The sequence below is a fragment of the Melopsittacus undulatus genome, chromosome 4 (assembly GCF_012275295.1).
Source record: "Melopsittacus undulatus isolate bMelUnd1 chromosome 4, bMelUnd1.mat.Z, whole genome shotgun sequence".
Classification (NCBI taxonomy): Eukaryota; Metazoa; Chordata; class Aves; order Psittaciformes; family Psittaculidae; genus Melopsittacus; species Melopsittacus undulatus.
In genome coordinates, this window is record NC_047530.1 from 8,389,321 (window position 1) to 8,416,843 (window position 27,523).

The 27,523-nt window shown below is 40.1% G+C and overlaps 2 protein-coding genes across 2 annotated transcripts in view; both read right to left on the minus strand.

Annotated features, from left to right (window-relative positions):
• SPTBN5 (spectrin beta, non-erythrocytic 5) overlaps positions 1 to 8,458 on the minus strand; it is a 92,833-nt gene extending 84,375 nt beyond the window's left edge. Inside the window, exons 1-6 of the mRNA XM_031044516.2 lie at positions 8,365 to 8,458; positions 6,201 to 6,317; positions 3,504 to 3,671; positions 2,192 to 2,308; positions 1,422 to 1,579; positions 348 to 576 (exon numbers count right to left, since the gene is read on the minus strand). Of these exons, the coding sequence (XP_030900376.2) occupies positions 348 to 576; positions 1,422 to 1,579; positions 2,192 to 2,308; positions 3,504 to 3,671; positions 6,201 to 6,311 (783 nt within the window). The 5' untranslated portion in view covers positions 6,312 to 6,317; positions 8,365 to 8,458. The remainder of the gene's footprint in view (positions 1 to 347; positions 577 to 1,421; positions 1,580 to 2,191; positions 2,309 to 3,503; positions 3,672 to 6,200; positions 6,318 to 8,364) is intronic.
• A 6,623-nt stretch (positions 8,459 to 15,081) lies between these two features.
• EHD4 (EH domain containing 4) overlaps positions 15,082 to 27,523 on the minus strand; it is a 31,057-nt gene continuing 18,615 nt past the window's right edge. The window contains exons 4-6 of the mRNA XM_005143917.3: positions 24,877 to 25,289; positions 22,089 to 22,253; positions 15,082 to 19,674 (exon numbers count right to left, since the gene is read on the minus strand). Of these exons, the coding sequence (XP_005143974.2) occupies positions 19,138 to 19,674; positions 22,089 to 22,253; positions 24,877 to 25,289 (1,115 nt within the window). The 3' untranslated portion in view covers positions 15,082 to 19,137. The remainder of the gene's footprint in view (positions 19,675 to 22,088; positions 22,254 to 24,876; positions 25,290 to 27,523) is intronic.

Consider the following 27,523-nt stretch of genomic DNA (forward strand, 5'->3'; position numbering starts at 1 on the left):
CTGCTTTTGCATAGCAGTAATCCTCCCAAGATTAATGGGATCTGTATTGCCTCCAGCTACCTTGGAGCCACATCAGTTCTCAAACAGAAACTGTGAGGTCAAAAAGGGATTAATTTTCATTAAGATAAATGCAATCCCCTTTAGAGATCAGAGTCTACTGCCACTTCTCAAGATTCAGGTGATGATAAAAGGTCTTTTAAATAGTCGTGCCATTTGATTCAGTTCAAATGATCCTGAAGTTGAGCTTGCACACAAAACCCCCTAAATAACAAAACCCCAAACGTTTCCAACATAAATTTAGCTTTACATAACTAACTTTTAACTTATGAAGGTAGCAATGCACTCACTTTGTTAAGTCTTTTTTGTATTGTCTGGCCTTGTTTCAGCCTGGAGAAGTAGTGGTAATAGAGTGACACGTAAGTCATTATGGATCTCTCATCTGGGTAGGGCACTGCCACATCCTCAGCATCAAGCAGTTTGCTGATTCCTAGCTCTTTCTCAGCAACATCGAAGGCATTGTTCAGGTTTTTGATGGGCTGGTCCTGCCTCAGTGAGCTGTAGTGGATAAGATCAGGCCTGGGCAAGGAGAAAAACAGGGCATGGCAGGGAAGAAAGATTTATGTTTGTCATAAATTCTTTCAGATTATAAACCATAAACTGCTTATTAGTCTAAGGAATGTCATATTACTGTCTGACCTTGAGGTTCATTCAAGAGCATCACTCCTTGCCTACTTAAAAGGAAGAAAACTGTCCCTTATGTAATTGAAGTAGAGCTTGCAGCAAATCTCTGCCCTTCACTTATTTCTCCTCTTCACTTATGGGTGAAAACCAAAGCCCACTGCAGAGGCAATTCTGAAAATGGGGAAGTTACAGGATCCCACCATGGTATCCTACCAGCAGATGTAGCAGAATTTCTAATGAGAGAAGAAATGTTCAAGGTTCTCCCAGTGGTTTCTCACTCCTGCCTTGGGCTGTTTTCTTCATACTTTTTCAAAGGGCCAGAGAAGGGAGAAAGAAAGATACTGAGAGTTTTCTTACTCTGTCATGGTTGAATCAGAAGGTATACATGCTCATGAAGCATATACAATAAAACCAGTCCCTAAAATAATAACTTTTGAAAAAGAGCAATGGGGCTAAGACCAAGGGGCTAAGACCAAATAATGGGCAGCATTGTTCAGATGATACTCCCTTGGAAATTCAATGTTATGCTCAACTAAAGGGAATATCAAAAAGGAGATTTTGGTCCTTCCTTCCTCAGGGAGAATATCTAATTAAGAAAGGAGGGTCTTCAGTGTGAAAGGGCAAAGAGGGGGTTTGACAGTTTCTTGACAAATACTTGAAATTCATATCCTGGAACAAGTTGTGCTGGAGCTAGAGACAGCAATGAGCAACTCCCTCTGAACTGATCCATCAGCTTTTACCTGTGAGCATGTATGAGTGCATTGAAGGCCAGCCCATCACTCCAGCTTTTGGAGAAGTCCTTCACATTCACATTGGAATAGCTGGCAGTTTTATGCTGACACCAGAGTAGTAAGGCTTCATTGGCAAATAGAACATCAGCTCTGCCTCCAAATTCTTCCTGTGAAGGGAGCAGGGAAAAGAAAAATCAGTGTGAACAACATATAGAAGCAGCATCAGGGGGTTTATGCGCATGCTCCCAAAGATTGCTTTGCATTACTTCTGTCTTATTCACAGATCTGCTTGCAGACTGTATCTGCCATGAAGGTAGAATTACTTAACATGAAAGTAGGAGTTTTCTATTTAAGTGAATTGAATGAACTCAGAAATTCTAACATGAAAAGTAAGTGTTACATCTTTTTTAATGTTTTTCTTCTGTAAGCCTGGTAGAAATCAAGTGGAAAACAAAGTTCAGATTGTTTGCTTCCTTAGCTGTGATCTAGAATTCAGAAACAAAATGTAGCGTGTCCAGGTCTAATGTTAGAAATCATTGACTTTCATAATCTCTTCATGGGATCTTATCCTGCTTGTACTTAAGAGTACATGTGAAATAAGAAAATATAAGATAGATTCAATTGGTTTTAGAAATTGCTGGCTGAGTAACTGGGTAATAATAGAAGATCTGCATGATCCAAATGGTCAGGAAATGTAATCAAAATAGCCTCGCCAGGCTTAAACTCTACAAAGTCTCTAAAACACTAATTAAGCAAAAAAGATGAAGACACTGTTTTACCTTGTCAAGTTTGATAGATGAAATCTGAAATCGAAGTATAATGATCCAGATGAGTCCCAGGATTAAGGTTCTGTCACCATCCACGATGTTCTCAGGACCAATCACTTTCACTTGTACCTGCTAATAAACCAATACACATTCAGTATAAAAGTACTCATGTCCAGCTCTCTGAAGATAGCTGGTATAACAAGCTGCTAATGAAGAGGGTGTTCATGCTGTTTTCTTCCTCTGTACCCATAAGCTTCTAGCTCCTATGTTCACACCCTAGCTCTCACATGTACCAAAAGAGTTCCAGCAAAAGCAAAGGGATGGTGGTCTGAAAGATTTAAATATCCTGAAAGGGTTTTGAAAACTGGTAGTTAAGGGGAGGAAGAAAACACAATTTGGTGCTCCTTTCCTCCAGAGGAGTGACAGTGGGACCAACTCTACCTGACTGGTCTCCAGTCAGCTAGTCAGCATATAGCTCTTGGGCTTGCTAAACAATACAATCATCCTACTAAACATCCATGCTGCCTTCTCCACTATTACATGAACAGCAAGCAGGGTTGTAGTTTCTACTATGTCAACAAGGCCATATCTCTTCAAGAAGTCTGAGCATTCTGCACTGGCTCCTGTTATCTTCATGAACCTGTTTCTGGAGGCTGGACTTACAAGTGATGTTTGGTTGGCACAGCTGGCAGAGCCTGGAAGTGCACATACCACTGGACCTTACATAGTGTATATCCTTATCAGGCATGTGTTAGCTGGAGCCCTGTACTGAATTTTCATCTGCTTTTTAGTTTGCAAAAATCCAGACAGTATGTACTTTCCCACATCTACTGCTAATGAAACTCCTCTGCTCCTTCAGAATTCATGGCACAGAGTTTTGTGTGATGATTTTCCAAAGAGGTGTAGAATGAAATGAAAAAACAATTACATACTGACTTGCAGCTGAAATGAGGATGCATGACTAGAATAAATAAACCCACTGCAATAACTTGCTGAAACTGTTAGAGTATTTTTTTACCAGGTAGCTTCACCTTTGCCTAATGATGTCTGCTGTCCCCCAGCATGTAGGAAAACACAACAACTAGAAAGATATAGAAATACAGTACATTTTCATTTATATGTGACTTGGTTTTGGGGATCATTAGTTGTTTATGAGTCATGTTACTCAAATAACAGAGAAATTAAAATCTGATTACTCTTTTTCTTTTAATAAAACTCCTGGCCTGTCTTCAAAGACTATCTTATTGTGTGTTAGAGGTGGATATTATAATTAGTTAGTAACATACATAAACTGTTGTGATCTCTAATATCAATATTAACTTACCTTGGATTTCAGAAATGTGATGGCTTTGCTGTTGTTCTCTAGAAAATGCACTCTCATCTTTCCCCGGTTTGGTCTGGGCAAAGCTTCTCCAGAAAGCAACTCCAGGAGTTGCATGAGAGAGATGCCATCCTTCAAGTCTGTGTAAATATCTTGTATCTCGATATTTGCCTGTGAAGACCAGTCAGACAACACAGACTCTGGCTGAAAGCTTGGCTAACAGAGCCCTCTACTTCTAATACTAAACAACACCTTCTTGCTGTTTCACTGGGTTATGTCAGTGCATGTGTGTGAAAAGTGATGAACCTGAATTCACAAAAAAAGGATTTGCAGCAGGGCTGACATTATTTATGAAAGCAGGCATAAGTGAAGGAAAACAAAACCCACAACTGAGCGAATACAGGAAAAAAGTGGAAGATTTTGAAAAGTAAAATAGAAACCAGCATTTTCAAAATCAAACATTTTGGAAATGCTGACTTTTTACCTCAATGAAAATAAATCCAATCTTTTTATTTTGAGCAATGCATTCTATTTAAAAATTGAGCTGATAATCCCATTCAAAGACTCATTTTTTTACTCAATACACTCAATAAAGTCCATTATGTCCTGTTGGAGCTGTGCTGCCACCTAAAGCATCCATATTTTTAGGCAGAGTCTCACACTAAGTGAAAGATTAAGTTCTTTTACAAAAATGTATTTCATTGCTGCCAGTGCTGAAGTCACCCAGTGCTTAGGTGATACAAAATGACATAGCGTGTACTCTGACCTAACAAGAACATGCCTTGGGTGTTTCCTTTTGGCCTTATGCCATTAATCGTCTAAAGTGTCATCAAAATATATCCAGCAATAATTTACCGTGATTCTGAAATCACAGTGAATAATCTTTAAATAGTCTTCAGAAAAAGGAAAAAAAAATCTGAAATAGTAGCTTTTCTAATTCAGAAATAGTTACATGTAGGGGCAAAAAAAAAGGCAGATAATAAACATGTGCTTTTTCACTCCTGACCCATTATTAATCAATTTAACAGAGCTTTTTTCCAGAGAAAGAAGAAAACAGTGAAAGTATAAAAGCAACCCAGAGAAACTTTCAGTCTGTCTTGTGTGTGGAGCAAGAATTTACAACTTTCTCTGACTATCTCCATGAAAAACTCCCTATTTAGTTGCCAACTTTATTTCTTTTTGCATATTAAATAAACTTAAAACTCTACCTCTGGTATATTACCATAAAAGAAGTCAAAAGTTGTTATATTCTGTGACACTTCTATAAATGAAGAATAGTTCCATTAAAATTTGTAAAGAGACAGTCTTCATATGTCTGCTTTATGCCTCACCCAGCAGTAATTTTAATAGCTTTGTTGCATCAGTCTTCTCATAAAAATACCCATCAGAAACTGCTTAACAAATTCAATCCAATAGCATCCTTAGCACTACACTTGAAGTAGTCAACAGTGCAACTGGGAATACTGTAGTGTCCTGAAGTATGACCCAATCACATTAAAGTGTGTGCTGAAAAGCTGAGACTACATTGCTGAGAAGACCTAGATAAGCAGTCACTCTCTGCACCATTTCTTACCGTATATGGTTTGGAACGCTCTCGCAGGCTTTTTCCCCTCATGCTTTTATGATACATTAACAAGTACTGTGCAGGAAGTCCAGACTGACGTTTTGATCTTTGAACTTGAAGGTGTTTTTAAAATGAGAAGGTAGATATATTTACCTGTAGCTAAACAAAAATCATTTCCTACACCATAAAAACCTAGCTTTCTGCAGATATGAGAATGTGTTTTGTGGTTATTCTCTCACCGGAAGAAAAAGAAACTTAAAAGTTTATTGTGTTCTGAGGGAGCCTTTGCACCAATCACCAACTTAAAACATGACACTGAAAAAAAATGCATGTAGCTCTGAAGCAACATGTAATAAATATGACCTAGATGGAATTGAGACTCCTGGTCTTGCCTGGTGTTGTCAAAGTTCATTTTCATTAATATCAGCTACAGACTCTAAAAAAGGGAACTGGTTTTAGATGATGTAATACCCTACTGTGATACAGCTACATCATTTTTGCCTCAAATCAGTGTATCTGCAAATAGGCCTGGAGACTTTTGGAATACGTTGGAGCTCCCTTGCAAACACAAATCAACTGTACCCTAGCTCTGAAGCTTTGTGGAAGTCTGAGACTTACTGAAAAGAAATTGGTCTATAGTTGCATGGCAGTATGTCTGACTGAAATTGCTATACTTAAGGCAACTTTTTAGAGTCATTGAGCAGCAACTCAAGCAGGACCAATCAGGCAAAGCTGGAAAGTCTCAAATTTCAGCTGGACAACTAGGAATTCAGCCCTGATTGGGGAAGTCCAGACATCTGCAGATGCTTTGCTTGTAGGAAGTATAAAAGGAAACAAAGATCTTCCTCTGAGATGATCAGCAAGATACAATGGACATCACAATATGACAGGGTTATATACATCTGCAAAAGCCAACCCTGGTTTCAGGGAAGACTGGAAACATGGACAACTGAGACAGATATAAGGTAAAAGTTGCAGGCTGGAGCCTTGAGTCCAAGTCTTCCTTGCTGGCATATATGTGTAATGACAACAGTCAAGAAAAATATGTAAAAAATCACACAAGAAAAGAACACAGTGGGTGAAATAAATGAAAAAAAAATCAGGAAAAAAATGCCCAGATTGAAGGAGCTACCTACATTATTCCTGAAGAACACATTGTTCATCCAGTTGGTGAAGGTTTTCTTTTGCATGGACATACGCTGCTCCTGCAGCTTTTTGATGTGGTCTTTTTCATATTCCGTACCCATGGTCACCTAGGAAGCCAGAAACTCTGGTGAGGTTCTCAGAGCTAAAGAGATCTGCCTGGCCAGCTACAAAAACATGCCCAGTGTATGTAGGGAACCCAGCCCCAACAGGTACAAGATTCAAAACCACACGCAATATAATACCTTAATTTCCTTTTGATTGTACTTTGTACTTTAATTTCACCCAAGTTCAGTTTTAACCTACTTGAGTTCTCCCTTTTGAAATACATCTGTAATATCAGGATGAAAATGTAGCATGTATCTGTGCAGCTTTCTTTCTTGCAGTCTCCCCCCAGTCACTTGCTCCCATGAGGAGCCCCATGATCTGAAAGCCATCAACAGCTTCCTTGAATGTGCTGGCAGCACAAGGCAGACAACTGATCTTAGACCCTGTCAGAAAAAGGGGTCTGCAAATCACTTCCAATGCAATGCTCCAAAGGGTGTTATGTTCTTTGAGGAATCATAGAGATGCTGCTCTTGGCTTTCAGACCACAACATTTCCAACAGAAACCAAATGGCTGCTTAGAAAGGAAATGAAGCCAACTTAGTTCTTCCCCCTCATGAGTTCATAGTCTTCATATCTATCACACTGCAAGGATGGTGACATATAATCTCATGGACAAGCTCCCAGACTGGGAGTCAGGAAACTTCCCTAGGCTGTCACAGACTTGTCTGCCTCATCCATATCAATGAAAAATCAGGCTTGTAACTCATTACATCACCCTGGTGAACATTTAAGAAGATTAGATAGGAGGAATCTTCCCTTTAGAGCCTGTGACACAATAAACTAGATTTCAGCTCAACCAAACAGCTCTTTTGGAGTAATTTCACGTATGATGTAAACCTGTAAGAGCAGTGACCAAGCTGTAATGAAGGCAAGAGAATCATTTAAAAAAATTTAAAAAATCAGTGTAAAATTCATAGCTACACACATCTCTAGTGACCAGACATCACCTGCTTGGACTACTGCTATATCTCTAAGTATCACCTAGATATCAGCCTAGTTGTGAAACCAAGAAGAAAGGAGAGAGGTGTCTGCTGCTGTCAACCCACTGCAAAGAGAGAAGGGAATGAAAAGTGAAAACCTTTGACAGACTGCAGAGGTGTGGAGCAGGGTGACCTGCTTCCTAAATATTGTGTGCCGCTCTGTGAGGGCCCAGTTCTGAGCTCTGTGTTCTCTTCATTCATAAAACATGAAATACTGAAAAAACCCCATTATCTATCCTAGCATGAGAAGACAGCAACAGGGAACTAGCAACAGCAGTCACTGCAAATGGGAAATTGCTTGCTTGATAGTTCACTGTGATCTAATAAATATGAAAAATGTTGCCATTTTACAAGATGAAAAGCTATGGGAAGTGCAGAAGCAATGATTTTTTTTTTTACTGCATTTTCTACTTTTTTTGCCCCAGAGGTTTCTTAACCCCCAGTACTTGACTTTGGCAAACTAGGCACAGCACTGAAGCCTGACAATTCAGCAGCAACACACGGAAGGATCATGACCACAGATGAAAGCCTTAAGAAAAGAAGAATTTAGCAAAGTTTGAAATAAAACAACAAAGAAGATCCTCATAATGTTTTCTTATCTTTTGGGCCAGTTAAGCACTGCCTACTTGCTCCGTCTGGAGCACAGATATTCAAAGAATTGCCTTTCCCTGCCAGAGGGGGGATATTAACTCCCTCCTATGTAATAAGACCATATAGTTAACCCATATCATAATGCCATTTCTGAATTTGCCAAATAGTTCTCAGAATGTCTGCAGGCTCCTTTTTTTAAAAGGGTTGTTATTCAGCATTGCAGCCATCCTGGACAATGACCAAAGTGATTTCATCCAGGTGCAAAGGAAGATTATTTGTTGAGCTATACACAACAGCTGGTCTGTTTTATTAAATGAAGTTAGAAATGCACCCTACATTGGTAGATGACTACCCGAAGACAGGTCTGTGATAGATTGTCTGCATTTGAAGGATGTAAAAGCAGTGCTAAGAGCCAGAGGTGGCTACAATGGTACATTACCAGAAAAAGATCAAAAAACATTTAAAAAAATGGACTTACACAGGTTTGGAGGAACTCCTTTCTGCATTCAGCAGTTGGTCACTCTGGAGAATGACTTTCAGTTGTAGATCCACTCCTATTCCTACTTCAGCTTTCTCTTTTCATGCAAAGTGACCTTTGAATTCAGACACATAGACCAAGTATTTATGATCTACCTATGAACCTCTCATCTGATCTAAAGGAAGTAATCCATCAGAACACCATGAGTAAAGGTTGTAACAGGCCTTGTCCAATCCTTCCATTCAAAAACGTATGAATGGCACCAAAATTGCTACAAAGCAGTGAAAATAGTCATCCACCATGGTGATGCTTTGATAAAGAGCATCTTCCACAATTGCACTAAAGGCTCTGACTGATCACAGGCTGCTTTTCTAAGGAATTCTTACCTGGGAAATTGAACTTGACAGTGGCATCTGAAAATGAAAGAAGGAAAGCACAGCAGAGGGTATGAAGATCAGGGCAATTCCCAAATGGTTACATTGGGATACAGCAAATGAGAGGGTGATATTGTGAAGCATCAGGATTTTTCCAGTCACTGTTTTGAAGAAGCTGATGTACACAGATACCTGCTGCTGGCAGGACAAACTGGGATCAAGCTGGCAGTGTCAGCTGATTCCAAAGCTTACTATTGATGGGTTTCTCATTAGCAGCAAAAGAGAAAATAATTCTGGTAACTTACACAGCAGTGAGTCCTTTCTGTCACTTACCACTTACAAGGTCGCGTAAGCACAGAACTTACTGACCTGGAATTATTGCCAGGAACCAGAGGGTTGCTGCTGGGAAACACTACTAGAAAACAGGCAGGCATCTGAAATCAGCTGTAAATGAAGATGTCCAGCTTGGAGATGAGGGAATAGCAGTATTTTGCCTTCTGGCATGTGTAATTTAGTTAGCATACAAAGAGATGGGAGAAAACACATAAGAAGAAATTAATCAGTCCCCCAAAACTCAGTAAAGATGAAACTTTATGAACTAAATCTGTATCTTCATAATAAGATAAAAGAGATTCCTCATAAAAGAGAAATGTCATGCATTGTGTCACATAAGACAGCTAAAAAGAAAAAGCTGAATGCAGGCATTACTCAAAATATTCCCTTCAAATTTCTGGACTTGTGTTCACCAAACAGCTAATACAATGTGATTCTTAATGATCATTAAATGCGATCAGGATGACAGGAGGAAAGTGATATGAATTCAGCAACTACCTACATCCCTTCTGTAAGCTCATTGCCTGGTTATAATTCCACTCTTTTCTGTTTTGGTTTTAGTTATTCCTACCTTCTTCTGAAGGCAGGGTTATAGGCCGTTGTCTTAAACATGGTATAGGTTGGCTAGGTTGTGTGTGTTAAGAAAATGCCCTCTCTCTTATCAAATAGAAGGCAGAAGACCAGTGGGTGACTTGGCCCTGGATGCAGGAAGCATTTCTCCCTACTGCAAGTTAATTATTTTCTAAACAATTAAATGTGTGAAACACTGGCTTTGCTTTTATGACAATATAAGGCAACCAAAGATCTAGTATAAAATTCACTCCTGAATATCAATCTCCATTTGTAGTATCTCTCCATAGTTCAAAGTTAAAATGGCAGACATTTATGTGACACTGATAAAGGCATTTCCTCAGTTATTTATATCCTAATATGGTAAGAGGAGGGGCACGACAATATTTGTGTACAGCTTCCTGAAGGGGCAAGGGAAAAATCACCCCTCCAGGCTAATTACGGTCCCTCTCTTGCTGCCTTCATAGGGAAGGGGAGCCCTGCCACTGGCCTCAGGAAGAAGGGCCCAGAAAGCACCCTCCCTTTGCACTGTTTGCAGTCAAAAGTGGTTTTCCACAATGGCAGCAGCATTTTCTTGTTTCTTAAGAGGAAGGACCATGATGTGGGATTTGCCTCTGCAAAGCAGCAGCCACGCAAGACATGTGAGGTTTTTCCAGCACCCTTTCTTATCTGCCCACAATCTTGTCAAGAGGGAAACAGAAACTGGAAATCAAACAAACCTGACACCCAAGCAGCCTGGTTTGCAGCCCTAAAGCTGCTCTGCTCCTAAGCGCTTCCCCCATAGCCCTGCTACTCCTGGAAACACCATGTAAAACAAAGAGGGATGCGGCACTTCCTTCATAGCTATTTGAAATTCTATTTGCTGTTGGTGGGGGTTGTTTAACATAGTCCTCTTCCTCCCACAACTTGTATGTGAATTCCTGCTGTCTAAGATGGGAAGAAATGTTTAATCCCCCTGTTACAAAGAGCATTAAAGTGACAGTCACTGGCAGAGGACTGGCAGAGGGTTGCAGATGCAAGTTCGCTGACCTGAGTAACATCTGATCTCCATGAGCTGTCCCAGAACAGCAGATCCCTGGTCCTATGGAGCTATAGAGTTCTCCTTGACCATGGGCTTCCCGCATCAATGCACTTGCCCACTGGGATCAGGAGTCTCCCTGAAGGGAATACATTGCTACAGGTGTGTGCAGATGCCTTCGTGTTTGAAAGCATCCCTACATGAGGCCATTCAGAGCTGACACTCCTGTAACTGAATGACCCCCTCATTGTACCAAGCTAATACATCTATGCTTTGACTTGCCACTGAGCAAAGCCAGCCCTGATTTAAAAGCCATGTGGCCATACTCCTGCCTGCTCTTGCAGAGGACTGAGTTTATTCACATGGCTCAGGTGAAAGGTTTGGCACAGCCCATCCCCTCCATTGCATGAGCTTTGCATAAACATGCTCCTCCTGAACGTATGGGGAAATCCTGTCTGATCTCTGCTAGGGAGAAGGTTCCCCAAATCTCGAAGAAAACAAGTATGTTAAGTGCAAACACATGGATGACAGCTCAGCCCTGTACCTCCCACTATGTCTCCAGCCATGTTGCTTCCACATGTAAGAGTCTCAAAACAACATCTGGGCCTTGACTCTGTGGAGCAGGGAGGCAGCCCCTGCTCTGGGCCATGGTCTTGCAGCCTACATTGTGCCAAGTAAGCTGCCTGAGGCCAACAGCCTGGGTCCCAAAAGCAGCCCTTCTCCCTTCCACCTTCCCCAACTGCAGGAAACAGTTCATATTCAGTCTCATCAAGGCACTGTGGATACAGGTGAGATGAACCATGATCCCAGAATATTTCCTGAACACATCTTGAATTACAGTGAATCTTAGACCTAGTCGTGGCACAGAGAAGCTATGCTCTGGATACTGACAACTCCAGAGAGCAGCAGGCAGTAATTACTGCAGGAAGCTGTTTGCTCATTTAGGATACTAAGGCTGAAGAAAAGTTGGGGAGTTAGTCAAAAGCAGCTTAGGAGAGGCATGGACATCTTCAGCTGTCAGCCTGCACTGATACCCTGCTTCCACAGGCCTCTCAGCTGAACTTTGTCCCTAAATAGCCAAATACTTCTCTCAGCTTCCCTTCCCAAATGCCTCCAGCTCACCACCCCCAAGTAACCCCTCTGTGTCCCCCACATACCTGCCTTCCCAGCGCTGATGTCACCCAGCTGTGGGCAGAAGGGTCCCCAGCGAATGGAGCCCCAGCTCTTCTTAAAGCTGAGCTCTGCCTGGAAGATCTAAACCAGCATCCCAGGATGCTGGGTTGTTATAAACCTCAGCCTCCCCATGCTCTAGTCTAAACTAGAAGTTGCTTTTCTCTTTGAATAGTTGGCTAGCAGCAACATGACATCAACAGGGAGCAGAATTCAAGCAGAACAGTTGAATTACATCATCCGAAGGAACCGGAGCCTCTCACTGCATTTGAAAAAGAGGACAGCTTAAAACAAAATCAGATGGATTTATTTTTCCTGGCACGAAGAAGCTCAGTCATCTTTTTGAAACAGAAAATATACATTTGCTTGTTTAGTCATGAATTAAAGACATTTTCTCCTCAGAGCTGTTTATATTATCTTGAAATTTTCCTTCTGTTTCTGAACCTCAAATAGTTAACATAAGAGCTTCAAAGTCTTTGTGGGATGAACACATGGGACACAGGACTTTAATTCTCTTTCCATTTCATCCATAGATAAAGGGTTTCAAGTGACAGAACAGCCTTAGTATTTTGAACATCAAACTAAAAATTGGCCTCAGAAATCACTGTGTTGGCAATGCCAGATCTAACCACTATATTTTCATCATCTGGCTCAGACGTTTTCATTTTTATTCACTGCTACTAAGGAAGACCACTGCATGAAGGCAAAACTTGTCTTTACAGCTGCATTTTAGGAGGTTGTTTGTATATTGGAGTGACAAAGCATTTAGCTTTATTTATGGCTGAAACAAAATTGTGAGACTTAGATGCAGATTGGCATCCAGCACCGTTTATGCCAGAGGACTGCACCCTACCCACAAGGGTAGTGTATGCTATGGTATACTGTCAGGTTTTGGTCCCCCACTGTCCCAGTCAGCAGATTACTGACTACACTCCCAGCTCCCTCCCAGCCCCGCTATCCCGGTTTCACTGTGATGGCCACACAGTTGTGTGGAATGATTGAGAGTAGCTGGCAAAAGACATAGCATTGTACAAACAGTTAACATTAGGAATTTTAGCAGCCAAGAGATGAAACAGGGCAGTGCAAAATGAAGAAAAATTGCAGTTACTCTTCACTGTAGGCTAAAATTGCCAAGCAGTGAACTTACTGGTTATAGTACATTGTCATCTAATGGCTTATTTTCAGACTAAACATGAAGTGAATGCATTTTGAGGTAAAATACAGAATGATCTGAAATCACTAAGCAGTTGCATAAAAAATGTTTAAAAAATGATAGTCATACACAGAAATCTTACAGTGCACATGAAGTACAGCAACTGGTGAGAGGTACATACCACCCATGTAAAATGAGCTACGTTCACTACAATGAAATCTTCAAAGCTCCAGACTGAAGTTGAATAGGGGTGGCCAAACTAGCATCATCTTGGGAAGAACATGGGTAAGCTCTATCTCAGAGAAAATAATAGGTGGGAGAAAAAGGTAGACCTAGCACTGATGAGTTTCCAGTATTCATTGGACCAGAAAGTAACTGAGACCACAGTCTCTCTCCTGTGGGGTGAAAGCACCTTCATTCTATAATCTCAAATCTGCTCTAGCATGAAGTCCTGTGGGGAAAGGGAGAGGATTTTCTTTCAATACCATGGTTTTCACATGAGAAGGTATTTGTCTCTTAGTGGTCAGAAAAGCCATATAGGTACAGGACTTCTGAATATATTTGTGATAAACATGTACACCTTTTCCTGTGTTTGGATAATCACTGGTGTTTGCTGAGTTTGGGCATTTATTTCAAGAAGACAGCTCATTGCCATGAATCCCAAGAGAAGGAAAGCACCTTCAGCAAATGTGTTTGCTCATCCATCTAAGTAGGGCAAGGCAGCCAGCTTTCTCCTTGGTGCTTCCAACCCAAGACAGCCAGCCTAGCCCAAAGGGCAAGCTTTCTAAAAGGTCCTCTGCATTCACAGTTAGTTCTTGTAGCATGATAAAGCTTTGGATCACAGCTACAGATAGCATATGCTTCAAAGTCCTTACAAATACCCCAAACATGGGAGCCAATAAAATGGTTTTGAGAAACCAAATGGTATGGTATGCATAAACAGAAAGGTTTCACATTTCAAGGATGCCAAATATTAGAAGTAATAATTACTGCAAAATTTACAGTTGCACTGGTTGTGTGGACATTCATTCACTTTTCCACTTGTCCAAACAGAAATTGTGGATTAGAGTACAACATCTAACTATGAAGTGTGCTGTATATTTTTCAAAGTCTGAAATGTCTTGTAAAGGGAGTATATAAAACACCACTCTGCTAATAAAACCCCAAACCCCATGTCTCATTAAAACCTCCTTTCCTCCAAACTATTTCTGACTTTTATAAGGAACAGTTCAAAGAAGCCACTGCAATTCAACAGCAACGTAGCCTCTGGGAACCCACAACATTGTTTGAACATGAAACACTTGCTTTCATGTGACATACGGTGACCACCACCAGCAAAACAGCCTAGCTTGGTAACACTGCCTCATACAGATCCCTTTAACTCCACAGCAACTTAGATCTGACAGCAGTAGGAGCAACAGTTGAACTATTGCATCCTGATAACACAGATGTGTATTTGGAGATGCTTCAAGTAAGTTGTGTGTCTGTAGGGGGAGAGGCAGGAGGAATTAATTTAAGTACAACATTAAAAATAATGTTCTTTTGATGTAATTGGTTATTTTTAAGGAGTAGGTAGCACAGTGTAGAAGATGTGCTTGGATTTTGGGGGGCAAAAATATTAACAAAGTACTTTCTGTTAAACTGGTATTGAATCCACTCTTATTTTCAAGGTTAGCACTGCCAGTGAAGATAAAAGAAGTACCTCTCAGCTCAAGTCTCAAACTATCAGTCCACACAGGAAGTTTGTGATTTATCTTCCATACTGAGAATGTAAGATATTTTTATGCATAGACATTAAGAAACAAAGTTACATTCTGCTATAAAAACCTGATTGCTGAGAGGTGCTCAAGGTGTGGAGTTGTTTCATTTTTCCTTTAAAAATATAACTATGGAGTCCAGCCTTGGTGTGAGCAGTAATTTCAGCAACAAGTTCAAGGACACAGAAGAGAAAGAGCCATAACCTACTGTGGATACATAAACGGAGGTGGGAAAATAAGCAGCTTGCCAAACAGCTATTATGCCCATAAGCCTTAAGTAGCAGGATTACAAAATCCTAGTCACTGACAAATTACCTTCCAGAAAGAAGCTTAAAAAAGAAATTCTCAGGTAATTCAATATTAGTTTATTAAATCAGCAATGTTTATCACCACTTTCTAAAAATGATTACAAAGCATATTAAAATATATTACAGTATCTGCAAAGAATTTATTGTGTAATAAAAGTGCAATAATAATGAACTTACAACTTTGTTTGCCTAGTTGGACAAACTGACGCACACAGCACAGATCAAGCTTTCCCTCAAAAATTAAGAGTGCCTTTGAAGTGAAAAATACAGTATTTAACAAAAATATTAGAAAAGGTGAGCATGTGAAGTAGAAAACAAAGTTAATGTTCATTCTCTCAGTGCTAAGTTACACATACCCATCGAACCATACACTTCAAACTCCACTTTAATTCCAACAGCAAAGATCCACTGAAGTGAGCGCACATCGTAAAGGGAAAGAAACAAAAAGAGGGAACATTTCAAGTACTGGGGACAAACGATGTTGAAAGTCAGGGACCAGATACTGCTGCTGTGAGATCAGGTTCCCCACAAATCCATAGCATCCCTAACTAACAACTGGGACCTCAGCCTGCCCTAAAAATCTCTGTAAACTCACCATTTTCAAGCGTCACAGTGGTAAAGGCCATCGCTGTCCTCAAGTGTGGTTATGAGTGGTAGCCCCACATTTGCTGTTCCAATCTATGATAAAATTCTAATTCATTCCCGTGGGAATGGAACTGGGGTTGGGTGTTAAAACTGTTTTGGAATAGTTGGAAAGACGTAAAAGCAGCAGCTTCTACTTTGGTTCACGGCAGCGGACTACATCAATGGACACTGATTTCATGGGATGAATTACTGATAGTTTTGAATGGTCTTGCCGCAAATGTAATCAAAATCTAGGCATAAAATGGCCAACAAACCCAATACCTTCATCTTTCTTCAGCAGATGTTAGTACAACACCAAAGGTCACTTTGTGTAACTGCTGCTCCCAATTAACAATGCAGCACAATTTCATGAGAAGGTAATCCCACTGACTTCTCACGCTCCTAACACACAGACTCACTGACTCCACAGGACATTATCCAAACTGTTGCATGTGTCTGGTTTAACTAACTGAATGAGCTTGCAGGATCTGACAAGCCAGAGCACCAGCATGGCAAACAGAGTAGGCCCGTGGGTCTGTGAGGAGGTAGTGAGAAAGGAGATCCCCTCCCTTGAGCAATAGCAACCTACCGTATCAGTTTAGCTGTGCAAGAAACTGCCATTTGAAAGCATGCAATGAAACATACTTTATTCCTATCAATGAAGTACAATGCTAGTGCACATATCTAGAAGTGCATTTATGCATGTAGCTCTGCATGCCATCCTGAAACACTTCTTTTTCCTCCAGATAAACAGAAGAAATCCACCTCCACACCTATTTATGCTTCATGCATTCCCCTTCCAAATCCTACAGGAAACAAAGCAAAATATTTCAACCCCAGTGGACAAAATATGTTATCAAAATGATGCATTTCAATTTGTTTCCCTGAAGCCCAAGCTAGCTTACTGTCATGAAGACTGAAAAAAAGCTGTGTTCTCTGTTTTACTACCAATAAAGCCAGAAAAACAAAATCACTGAGAAACTATCCTGCTCCTCTCACTGAAGGAGGATATTCCTACCAGCATGGGATCACATGGCTCCAGTGCATTTGGAGCATCACCCCTGGAAGTTTCAGTTTCCCACCATGTGTAGCATGGGTCCACCCCTGGAACCCTGTGCTGCTGAAGAGCAAGGTAAGGCAGACAGAGCTGGAAGATCAGCAACTTCCCGATCCCCTCAGCTCTGCCCACACTACAATAGTCACAATACGGAAGCTTTGCCTTCTCTCTCCCAGTGGCTTTGCTTACTAAGCTAGTCAGATTGGTCTTCAGTACATGAATTTATTACTGACTGCAGACACTAACCACAAACAAGCATACATTACTACTTCTGCAGCCTGTTTTACAGTTCCTGCAGTGTTTATAGACTACTTTTTGTTCAATAAAAAATAAATTACATAGAAAATCAGTTACTCTGCAGATGTACAGTCACAGGTAGACTTGTGGTCAAGTTTCACAGCTCTGCTAAAGTGCATGGACATGCACTAAAGCTAATATGGCTTCTAATTTAGGTCTAACATATATAATGCTGGTATGCTTGAATGATGAGAGAAAAACTGAAGAATTCAAAAAAAGGAAGCAAACACTCAAGAACAGTTTAAACATGTCAGGATATCCTTGATACAGGACTGGAAGTCTGCAAGGTAAAGGTGTTCTTCTGTCATTACTTAAAATAGCTTCATTGTTTTCCCATAATAGAGCCCTGGCAAAGTTCATAGTAATTTCACATCAGAACAGAACAGATGCAAAAAGATAAGAGGTCCGGAAAGATTTTAAGTATTAAACCTGACTGACAACCTACAAACGTACATTTTGAAGAAAGAAGCTTTTTCTTCTTAGGTCACCTACAAATCTGAACATGTAGGTGTGACTAAAATCTCAAGTGGGAGACAATACCTAAATTACATCCCTCCCCTCCCCTACTGCAAAGATGCTAACATACTTTTTGGCTTGCTCTGTCTCAGAAGGCACTACTGCTACCACTTGCTGAGACTCAAAACAAAAAGTGCTCAGAACTACAGTACCTCTGATGTGAAGGGTATTTCATACAACACACGGAATACAAGTCAATTCCTGCTCACATGCATAGAGCAAAACTGACTGCCAAGTTTGATTTTAGAGAAGAACCGGCCCTCCCTGAAAGACACAAGCTCACAGGGCCAAATATTCGTGTTCTTTTAAGGTACTGATAAAAATCAGTCACAAGCTGTTATGTTCATTTTGGATTGTGTTGTTAGAAAAACTAATGTTTATTAAACATCCATTCCTTTCACAGATTGTTTTTGATAAAGGAGTAACATCTGGAGGGACCAGTCTATCATTTATTACAGTCAATGTAAGGATTCCTGTTAGCTTCCCTGTCTCACATCTGCCACCACAGGAATCAAATCTCTCATTTGTGGTTGCCAGCTACACATTAGAAAAAGAAAGTGTTAAAAACTTTTCTTAAAAATATAATATATTAAAAAATATAGAGATAACTGTATAATTACCTGTAAATAGAAATTAAATACCAGTGAATATCTCCCAAGACAATGTGACGTGTTTTGATGAGGCTGACTTTGAGCAATGCACCTTTCCTAACAGAAAGTGAGGCTTGATTTTCAATGGAAACATCATTTTCTTCTTTTTTTTTTTTTAGCTTATGAAAAAATTCTGTTGTCACTTTGAACAATTCAGGAATTTATTTTCTGCAGAGCAGCTAAACTCAACCTTCAACAGAAACTCTAAGCCCAAGGAACAAAGGCTATTCAGTTCTTCTAATCGTAATACTGCATATATAGTGCTGTTTAAAATCGAAGCAGAAGTTCTTCAGATAACAAGACACAATGACAGCTTGAAAGAATAACTTTAACATTTTGCAGTTCCAACTATTATCAGTAAAGTTTTAAAACGTATCTGCTTTTCTTCTGACCACTTAAAAGACTCTTCTTTTTCTAACCCCTTATTAAATACTAAAAAGAACAAAAATAACATTTCCTTTTATATCAGCCTTTTCTTAAACTATAGAGATGCTGACATTCACTCCATGCCTGAAGTCTCTTTTAGCATAGAAAATGCTCCTTGCATAGGCAGGTGAATTTAATATTTAGAGCTTCCTTGCACTATTTTAAATTGTTTGGAGAAACTTGCGGTTGGTAAGTATTTAGATTTGGTGACTATCAGTGACTTTTATACATGGTCTTTTCTGCTTTATGGTTCTAGAGCCAGCAAGACATGGAAGCAGGACTACAAAGAACATTTTCACCTTATGACAGATCTATACAAGGCACTTGTGATAAGCATGTCTGAGTGAAGGTCAGCAGGAACAGCTACATGAATGTTTCTCCTGCTACCGCGCTTCTAATTTCAGTAACTTGTGCGAAATGTGCTGTGAGGTTTAATGAACTAAGCCTAATTTCAAATTTTGGTGGTTTCAACATATTTGTTGAAAGATTTCCAGACCCCTCATTCTTCTCCCTTTATTTTTCACTCTGCTGTCTGGAAAGGTTTCCTGTGAGACGGTGGCACCAAGTGGGAAGGTAACGTGCCAGGCAGTTCATATCCATCCAGTTTAATCTTGATGAGATGTTTTGCTAATGCAAACTCCTCATCATCCAACATGCCATCACCATCACAGTCTGCAAGTTTCCAGATCTTCCCCAAGACACTGTTGGGTAGTTTCGAAGTCACCATCTCCTTCTTTGCACTAATCCCTGATATTTTACCATTGATTGGTGACAGAGTGTAGAAAATCTCATCATAAGCAGGTTTATCTTTGGCAACAACCCATTCCTCTTCATCAGCTCCTTCCTTAGCACCTTCTCCATATCCGTGGCCAAAAGGTCCTGCCATGGTGCCATCAAATGCTCCACCATGTACAATCTCTGTGGGCATACTGCTCTCTTCTTGTCTGATCAGGTTCATCAGGGAGGCAATTTTGTTGGCTAGCATGTTATCCACAGCTTCAATTAGCTTTGGTTTCAAAGAATGAAATTTAGTGAAGTCATAATTCTCCAGCAACTCCTGTAAATGACAAAGTGACTGTAGTTAGAAACATTTCCAACACATTGAGGAGGCTAAAGAATGGGCTTCAGATGAAAATAATGTTATCTTTTGAAGCAGTTTCCATAACTGAAACTGCTCTTGAAGTTCTCAAAGCAAAGCTGACACATACGTACCATACACACAATATATTCAAACACATTAAGACAATTTTGCAACAGTGTATGAGCTTGTCTCTTAAGTTACATTTACAAAACAATTTTCAAAGTGGTAATGCATAAAATCATGGCAGTTGATGAATGTTACTGAACAACTTTCCATTTGGTGATTTTCTTCCAAATATCAAAGGAAACAAGCAAACAGGTCCTCAGTCCTGCTAGCACTAATGCAATGTTTGAAGTTCAAAGTAAATGCAAGAGTTTAGAGACCTGATCTGATTTTATAGATTAAACTTCTTGCTTGTGGTCAGCCCATGAAGAAGTGTCCTTTACCAATAAAGAAAAACTGAGTTGGGATAACAGCAGCAGTGTTTTCATAGAAGTGTTGCCAGAACTCATGAAGTCATATGGTCCTTGCCAAGTTTTCATCTTGTACGTAACTCTAGTAACCTCAGCGAGATGTTTAACTAGGTGATATGTGCTATGCCAACACAAGCCCAAGCATGTTTTACACCAGAGCACTGGAAAATTAAAAATGCTTTAGGCAATTATTAAATGATTTCTATGTTCAAAATGCTAATCAGGAAGGGAGAGTTACAGTGGAAACAAAACCCCCAAACACATGCAAACCTACCCAAACCCCTCTCAAAATGGTGTTAACCTGCTTTAACAGATCCCACCTACCACCTCAGGGAGCTGCTCCCATACGTATCAGAACTATAATGGTATGAACCGAAGAAATCTGAAGCACAGGCAAGTGGCTTTGCTCATGCACACAGAACTTCGGATTTCTCACGGGAAAACTGCCGATCAACAGTCATCACTCTGTTCAGGTGACGTGTATACAAAATCATGTGATTTATGGCAACTGATCAGTATAAATTTATGATATGCAATACATCCTAGAAAGCAAAGGTCACACCTGCTGTCTTGGCACAATTTTTTCTCACAGTTTTGCTCCGCATTACAGAAGTGACTGATCTCTCGTGTATATATTTGCTGCCATCTGCTGCTGAGACTTAGTGACATGCACTATCAGTTTGATCAAGTTCCATTCAAATTTTGTTTCAGTATTCAAACTGACAAGTGACTGTCCCTCATTTTCTCATTTTGTGTCACCAACAATAGTGGCAAGGGAAGAAAGAGTGAACTTTTTCCATAGAACCCCCTTCAAAAGCTGAACTCATGAAACCCTTGAACAATCCTGCCTGTGAAAACATAGATGAAATAGATCTTGTGCTTCATCTATAATTTGCTGTCTCGTGTTAATACCCAATTCCCGAGTTACTTTAGTCCATAAAAAAACCCACTCGTACATTGCTATAGCCAGTCATCACTCTTCATGATTAGCAGTGTAAGCATATCACATAAGTTGTCAGAATGATATGCAAGTGTCAATCTGGAAAACATCCTCCATCACAGTCATTCAGCTTCCAAGCTGAATTATATTATAATTCAAAGGACATTTAAGAAGCTTATGATCTGAGATCCAAAAGTTGCAAACTGAGTGGAATAAATTGAAAACCATTGCTAACACAACATTAGCTGTACTTCCCTAGGGTGCCCTCTAAACAACTCACCTCAAATCAGAGGACAGAAATAAAAAGGCGAGAAAGTGGCAAGAAGTTGGTAGTAAGATTACATACGGCTCAAAAGAGAAACGAGAGGTAAGAGTATAAATTGAGACTATTCCTTCCTCTTCATAGAATACAAGCTCAAAAGGACAGGATAAAACAGAAAGGCACCATTTTCAGAAGAGATAGGTTGCAAGTTGTATTTTTCAGGTAACACTTTGCCTTTGTTACTAGCAACTATTATCAGTAAGGACAAGAACAGAGTAGGGAAAAAAGGAGTAATCTGTGACTAAGGATATCTTCACCTACACAAGTACATGATAACATTACAGAAGCAATATAAAATAAGAACCAGCTTAACACATAAATGTCCACTGCCATTGTTTTTGCGCAAAACCTTTAGTACTACTTGCAATGAGAGAGCAAGTATTTAGTAGTAGGACAGAGGACTTTATTCTTATGGCAATTGCTAAAGTCCTGTATCAGTGAATGCACACTAAGCAAGTGATCAGGTTTTTTTGTTTGTACCTTGCTTTCAAGTCATGCTAACCCCATAACACAGACATGATTGATTGTCACTTCAGCTGCTCTATTGTGAAGATCCTAAACTATAACGCTGAGATACTTTGTCCTGCAATTTCCAGTTTGGCAATCCTGGCAGAAATTTAGTACTGTTTCAGTGAAACTGTATCTATAATCTTACCTGCATTTTCTTGACTTCAGGGAAGTCTCCTGCTGAGATATGATATTCCCTTTGCAGCTGGATGTAGATATCTGGTAATCTGCTGATCAGTTCCTTCTTCTTGTTCTCTTTTCCAAATACAGAAGGCATTTCTTTTTTCAGATAGCTGATGATATAAGCATGAACCTGAGAAGAAGCAAAACTGAAATCAAGACTGCTGTTCATCTACACTTAACATTAATGTTCTTCACTCAGTTCATAAAAAGAAAGTTTCCATAAGCCAGCTCAAGGATAAGATAATATTAACGACTGTGTCTGGAACTTCACATTTACATGAACAGTTACCAACCAGCTTTTGCTGCTTTCAGAGAGAAAGCAAACATATTTAAAACAAATAGATGTACACTTGCAGTGTAAGGAGAAGCAAGGTACAGCATTCCATCACTACCAAGTGTGAAAGGAGAAACAAGGTCCCGAAACCACATTCTGATGTGACATGCTTGGATCATACAGAACACTAGCCATACTGGTCCATCTGTCTCAGTACTAACGACTTGTAACTCCATTTGCCTCACCAATTACTGTGGGAAGAAATGGAATAATGCTTCAAGTAATCCAAGCATGCTAAGTCAAGGGCTATCTAATTGAAGTGACACTGTATTCCTATCTATCTATTCCAGAGGAGTACCTATAGTATCTATATATGCATCCACCAGAGGATGATAAAGCAGCCAGTATACTATAAGAACAGCATGCCATGGCTGCCTTGTGAAGCCTTAGTGAGAAAAGCAGAGCCTTTTCAGCATATAAAGACATTAATTTGACAAGCTCTAAAACACATTGACATTTGCAGAGCTTTTAAGAGTTTCCTATCTGCTGTGATCAAGTTAATCCAGCACTGCCACCAAAACATCCATCCTGCCCATGTACACTGTTTCCACCCTTACCCTGAACCATTCATCTCTTCCCCTTTACTGCCCTCCCACCATCTTTCACTACCAAAAGGATCTGCTTGGCCACACAGCAAGTGATCTGGTCCAGTACAGACAGAGCAGTTGCACTTCTTAACTGACGTGAGTTCACTTATCCAGTTCATTGTATGGACACTGATGTTCTGTACACGAAAGGGAAGTGCCAGGGCAGCCTGCTTTTATCAGCAATGCACATCTATCACGACTTAATGTCATCAAACTGCTTTCCTAAGCTCTGGCCTGGCCAGGACCACTGAAGTGAAATGACCTTCACAACAGGACAAATCTTTACAAAACTCATGTCCTTCTTCATTAAAAAAAGGATGCAGCTGCTCCAAAACAGAAGTTACCTGAATTTTCACACAGAAAATATCAGAAAATTAGAAAACAAGTCTATTGAACTGCTGAGCAGTAAAAGGCTGAAATTTTGAAGCCCATGGGAAGACAGACTACCACAAAAAAAAAAGAGTAGAAGAAAAGGGATTACGTAGATGTGGTGGAAGTATAATATTTAATACCTATGAAAATAAGGCAGAGTGTGCCTTAAAATATTCTGCACAAATCTTACACAATCCATACAGAGGTAATGCTCTCCCATTCCTTTCCTTATTTATTTAGGAGGCTTACTTGAAATTGGAGGAAAACAAGAAATCTCTGTTTTTAAAGAAAAATGATGTAACTAGTTTTTATTTGCACAACTTTCACACAACATCACTTCTTCATGTCTAAAAAAGAGTGTATGCATTTTAATTGCAGATACATTTATATTTCTACAGAGCAGAAAAAATAAACAGCACAGAGAAACAGGGTTTCTGCACAAACCCATGAAAATTTCTGATAGGGTAGATAAGAGCATTCAGAAGGACAGAACTGATTCAGCAAGTATCTGTCTAAGAGTTTATAAATAGCTAAGTAATTTTATGGATCTTATGTTTAAAAAATACTTCTAGAAAAAACAGAAGAGTATGTATACATGCACACACACACATATATATGTATAGCTCATAAGCACCAAGAGCTTCGCGTGTGTATGCTAAATGGTCTAAGGTCTGCCAGAACGCACATGTGTTTCTTGTAGATAAGAACAGTTCCCCTCTTCAAAGCGGGATAGTGAGTCACAGGACTTAAAAAAAATTACTGAATTTGACAGCAAGTTAAGAGTTTGCTTTTGGTTTTTTGGTTACTGAATATGTTTTAGAAGGAATTAAGAACTGAGTGGCACAGAAACAGGAGAAAGAAAACCCTGATGCAATGCTGTAAAAAGTGATTTTTGAGTGCCCGTATTTCAAGTTCCTTTGGAAGACAGAAAGACAACACCAGGAAGATTACATTGCTGCTTTCCGGCAGATAAACAGTGTATCCCCCTTCCATAGCTGCCTAATTAGCGTATCCTATGAACAGTGTATTTTGTATTCACCTTCATCCATTTTTATTTTACATTACGAAGAAACACCTAAAGATGATCTGACACTTTTCCACTTCAAAATTACTGTAAAAATTGAAAGCAAAAAGCTGCCAACCACATCCACAAAACTGATTGAGATGATAGCAATGTGTAACAAAATATCATTAGGAACACAATTTAAATGGAACTTTCAAATAAGCAACTGCCTTTAGGAGCATTTGCTAAAGTTCAGGCCACAAAAAAAAAACAAACCCAAAGCAAAACAACCTTTAAGCATATCATTACATTCAGAGAGTTAATTAAGCCAACATAAGAGGTGGTATACACCCTCAGATGACTATTCCTACATCAATGTAGGAATAGTCATCTTCATTTTCACTTAGAAGTCCACACTGCTCATTCAATTAATTTAGGGCTTTTTATCTTTTCTTACCTTTGCAAGTCTTGCCCTCTTAATGAGATCATTGAGTTTGCGCACAGCAGCCTTCTGTGGGAGACCCTGGATATCCTTGAAAAGATCCTGCGCCTCAGCTTCAAAGAGTCTTCGATTCTCTGTGTTTCGGAGAGGATTAGACCAGAAGGAGCCAATGTAGACTCGCAGCACCTCTGGAGTGTTGATCACCTTTCCCAGGGACCACATGAGTGCACCATAGACCCTCATCAGCTGCTGTGTGTCCACTTGGTCGGCCTTATTAAGCACCACTCGAATCTTGTCATCCTGGCCCCGGAATGACTTGATGGCCTCTGAAAACTCATCGGATATATCCAGCTTATGGGCATCAAAAAGGAGAATGATGCGATCAACCCTTTCGGCAAACCACTGGAGGACTTGGCAGAAGTCGTAGCCTGAAGGAAGAATATAATGTTACAGTCCTGCCATTCAGAAAAGCAGGTCTCAGAGAATGTAGGGCTGGGGATAGAGAACAAGGGACTCACAGGATCACGGGGGGGGGGACAAAAAGGAGATGGTCCACCTGGAGGAGAGCATCTGTGGACAGTGAGGTCAGGCCAATTGTATGCCACATTTCCTTAGAACAGTCTCACTGCTACAGCCTTTTATTTTTATCATTGCCATTCCCTCAATTTTGCCATCCATCTCTTATGTCACTATCTTCTGTGCTGCTGTGAGTTACCATCTCACACCCATGTTTGCTTCTTCACAGGAGTTCTGGCTCCAGCACAGCATGCAATCCATGCAGGTCTGTGGGGCTCTTATCAGAAGCTCTCTTTGTCAATATTAATACTGACCACTTTGGTAGCATTGCCTATCTGTACTGACAAGGGAAACGGTGCAGGTGCAGCACTTCAGAGTAAGTCAGCAACTGAAAATACTTAGATTTTCAAACCATTTCCAAACTCACCTCCTTTTGCATTGCAACACTTGCTGTTATTTCTGCCACAGCAGACTCGGAGATAAAATTAACAAGTAATGTGCCTGTGTTGCTGATGGCTTTGGGGACGTGACAGATTACAGAGCCTGAGCAGTGACCATTCTGATCATCCAAAACTTTTTGATGTTCTGAAGGAAAGCCTATTTTTAGCACCTGTCTGAATGCTTTTATAAGTGCAGCTGGTGCCTAATCCACACAAAAAACAGTATTCAGGAGCTGCTTATTCAGAAGTGACACATCTAATCTGCAGAGAGTCACCACTAGTGACATGGCATGGGGCTTGGCTTGTATATGACTCAGCTTGTTTGAGTAAGGAACAGCAAGGTAGGAACTGGGAGCCAACATCCCATGCCTCCTCTTCCTCTTAGAAACAAACTAGAGCTAAAAGAGGGAGCAGTCAAAATGCAGGACTGGTGTAAAGTAACCCAAACAGAATAAATGGTTTTGTTCCAAGCTGAGTATGTTCAAATGCTAACAGCAAAGAAAGCTCAGTTACCACCAGTGAGCCCTCCAGGGTGTCTTGGGTCATTTCCCAGCTGTGCAAGATAAGCTTTTAAATCTCCAATCCCCCAGCCAAGAAAACCCGCTTAGACTACTCACACATGAGCCAATTATTCAACACTCATACACCTGGCCCAGATACAAGCAGAAGACTTCATCACTCCTCATTCTCCCTAGCATCTTTTAAACAGTACATATAAAGTATATATCCAGGCACACCGTGAAGTTGCTTAACTTTTCTTAAAACAATTCAGTCATTATACCTGGAAGCTGTTAGCTTTTAACAGGGAAGCCAGAAGCAGCTCAGCACTTCTTTTGCTTTCCAGTAGAACCTGGCTAGGGCCAACAGCAGGTAAAGCAGACATACATGAAAGTAGTAGGACAAAATGGTGAACTCTAGCTTTGTCATGGAGCATCCTTGTGTACGTTTAGCAACACAGGAAAGAACTCAGACTTAAATCTTTTGTTTAAAAATAGAAATAGAATATGAAATGAAATCCACACATTCTGGTTAAAAGTAAGAAAATGTCACCAGTTACCTGTCTTCTCTGCCTCTCCTCACTCCTCCCCCGCCCCCCCCAAAAAAAAAAAACAACAAAACAAAAAAAGAAAAAAGAGAGCATAAAACCTCACTAAAAATCCAGCACAAACATGTCAAACCAAAAGGAGAGGGCTATGTTAAAATGGTATTATTATGATCCAAAAGGATGCAGGTCAGACTCATTAACTGCCTATACAAAAAAGAAAAGCCAACATCATCTTTTCCATTAAAAGGATTACTTTGTAAGGGATGTAAAATGTGGCCCCTTTCCAGATAATGCAGCTCTGATGCTTTGGTATGTTCTTTCCTGTGACCAGCTCCTGAAGGGGTGAAGGCAAGATGAAAGGTAGGGGCATGGAGGAAAGCTGCACAAAACATAGCTGAAAGAGAACTCACTTAACACTAACAATTTAATCAAAGCCAGCGTGAATAATTTATCTTCATGAAAATGCAGCACGAAATGGAGAAGTGACACATCTTGTATGTCACTTGCATATTTTCAGCAGTGCACAAACCTGAGCTGTGCAATAACCTGTTCTGATTTCACTCATGTAGAAGAAAATATGCTTGAAATAAAATACATAGAGATGCAAAATGAAGCAAGTTTAATCCTGTGAAGTCTTCCGCAAATTGACAGGTGAGAAGGT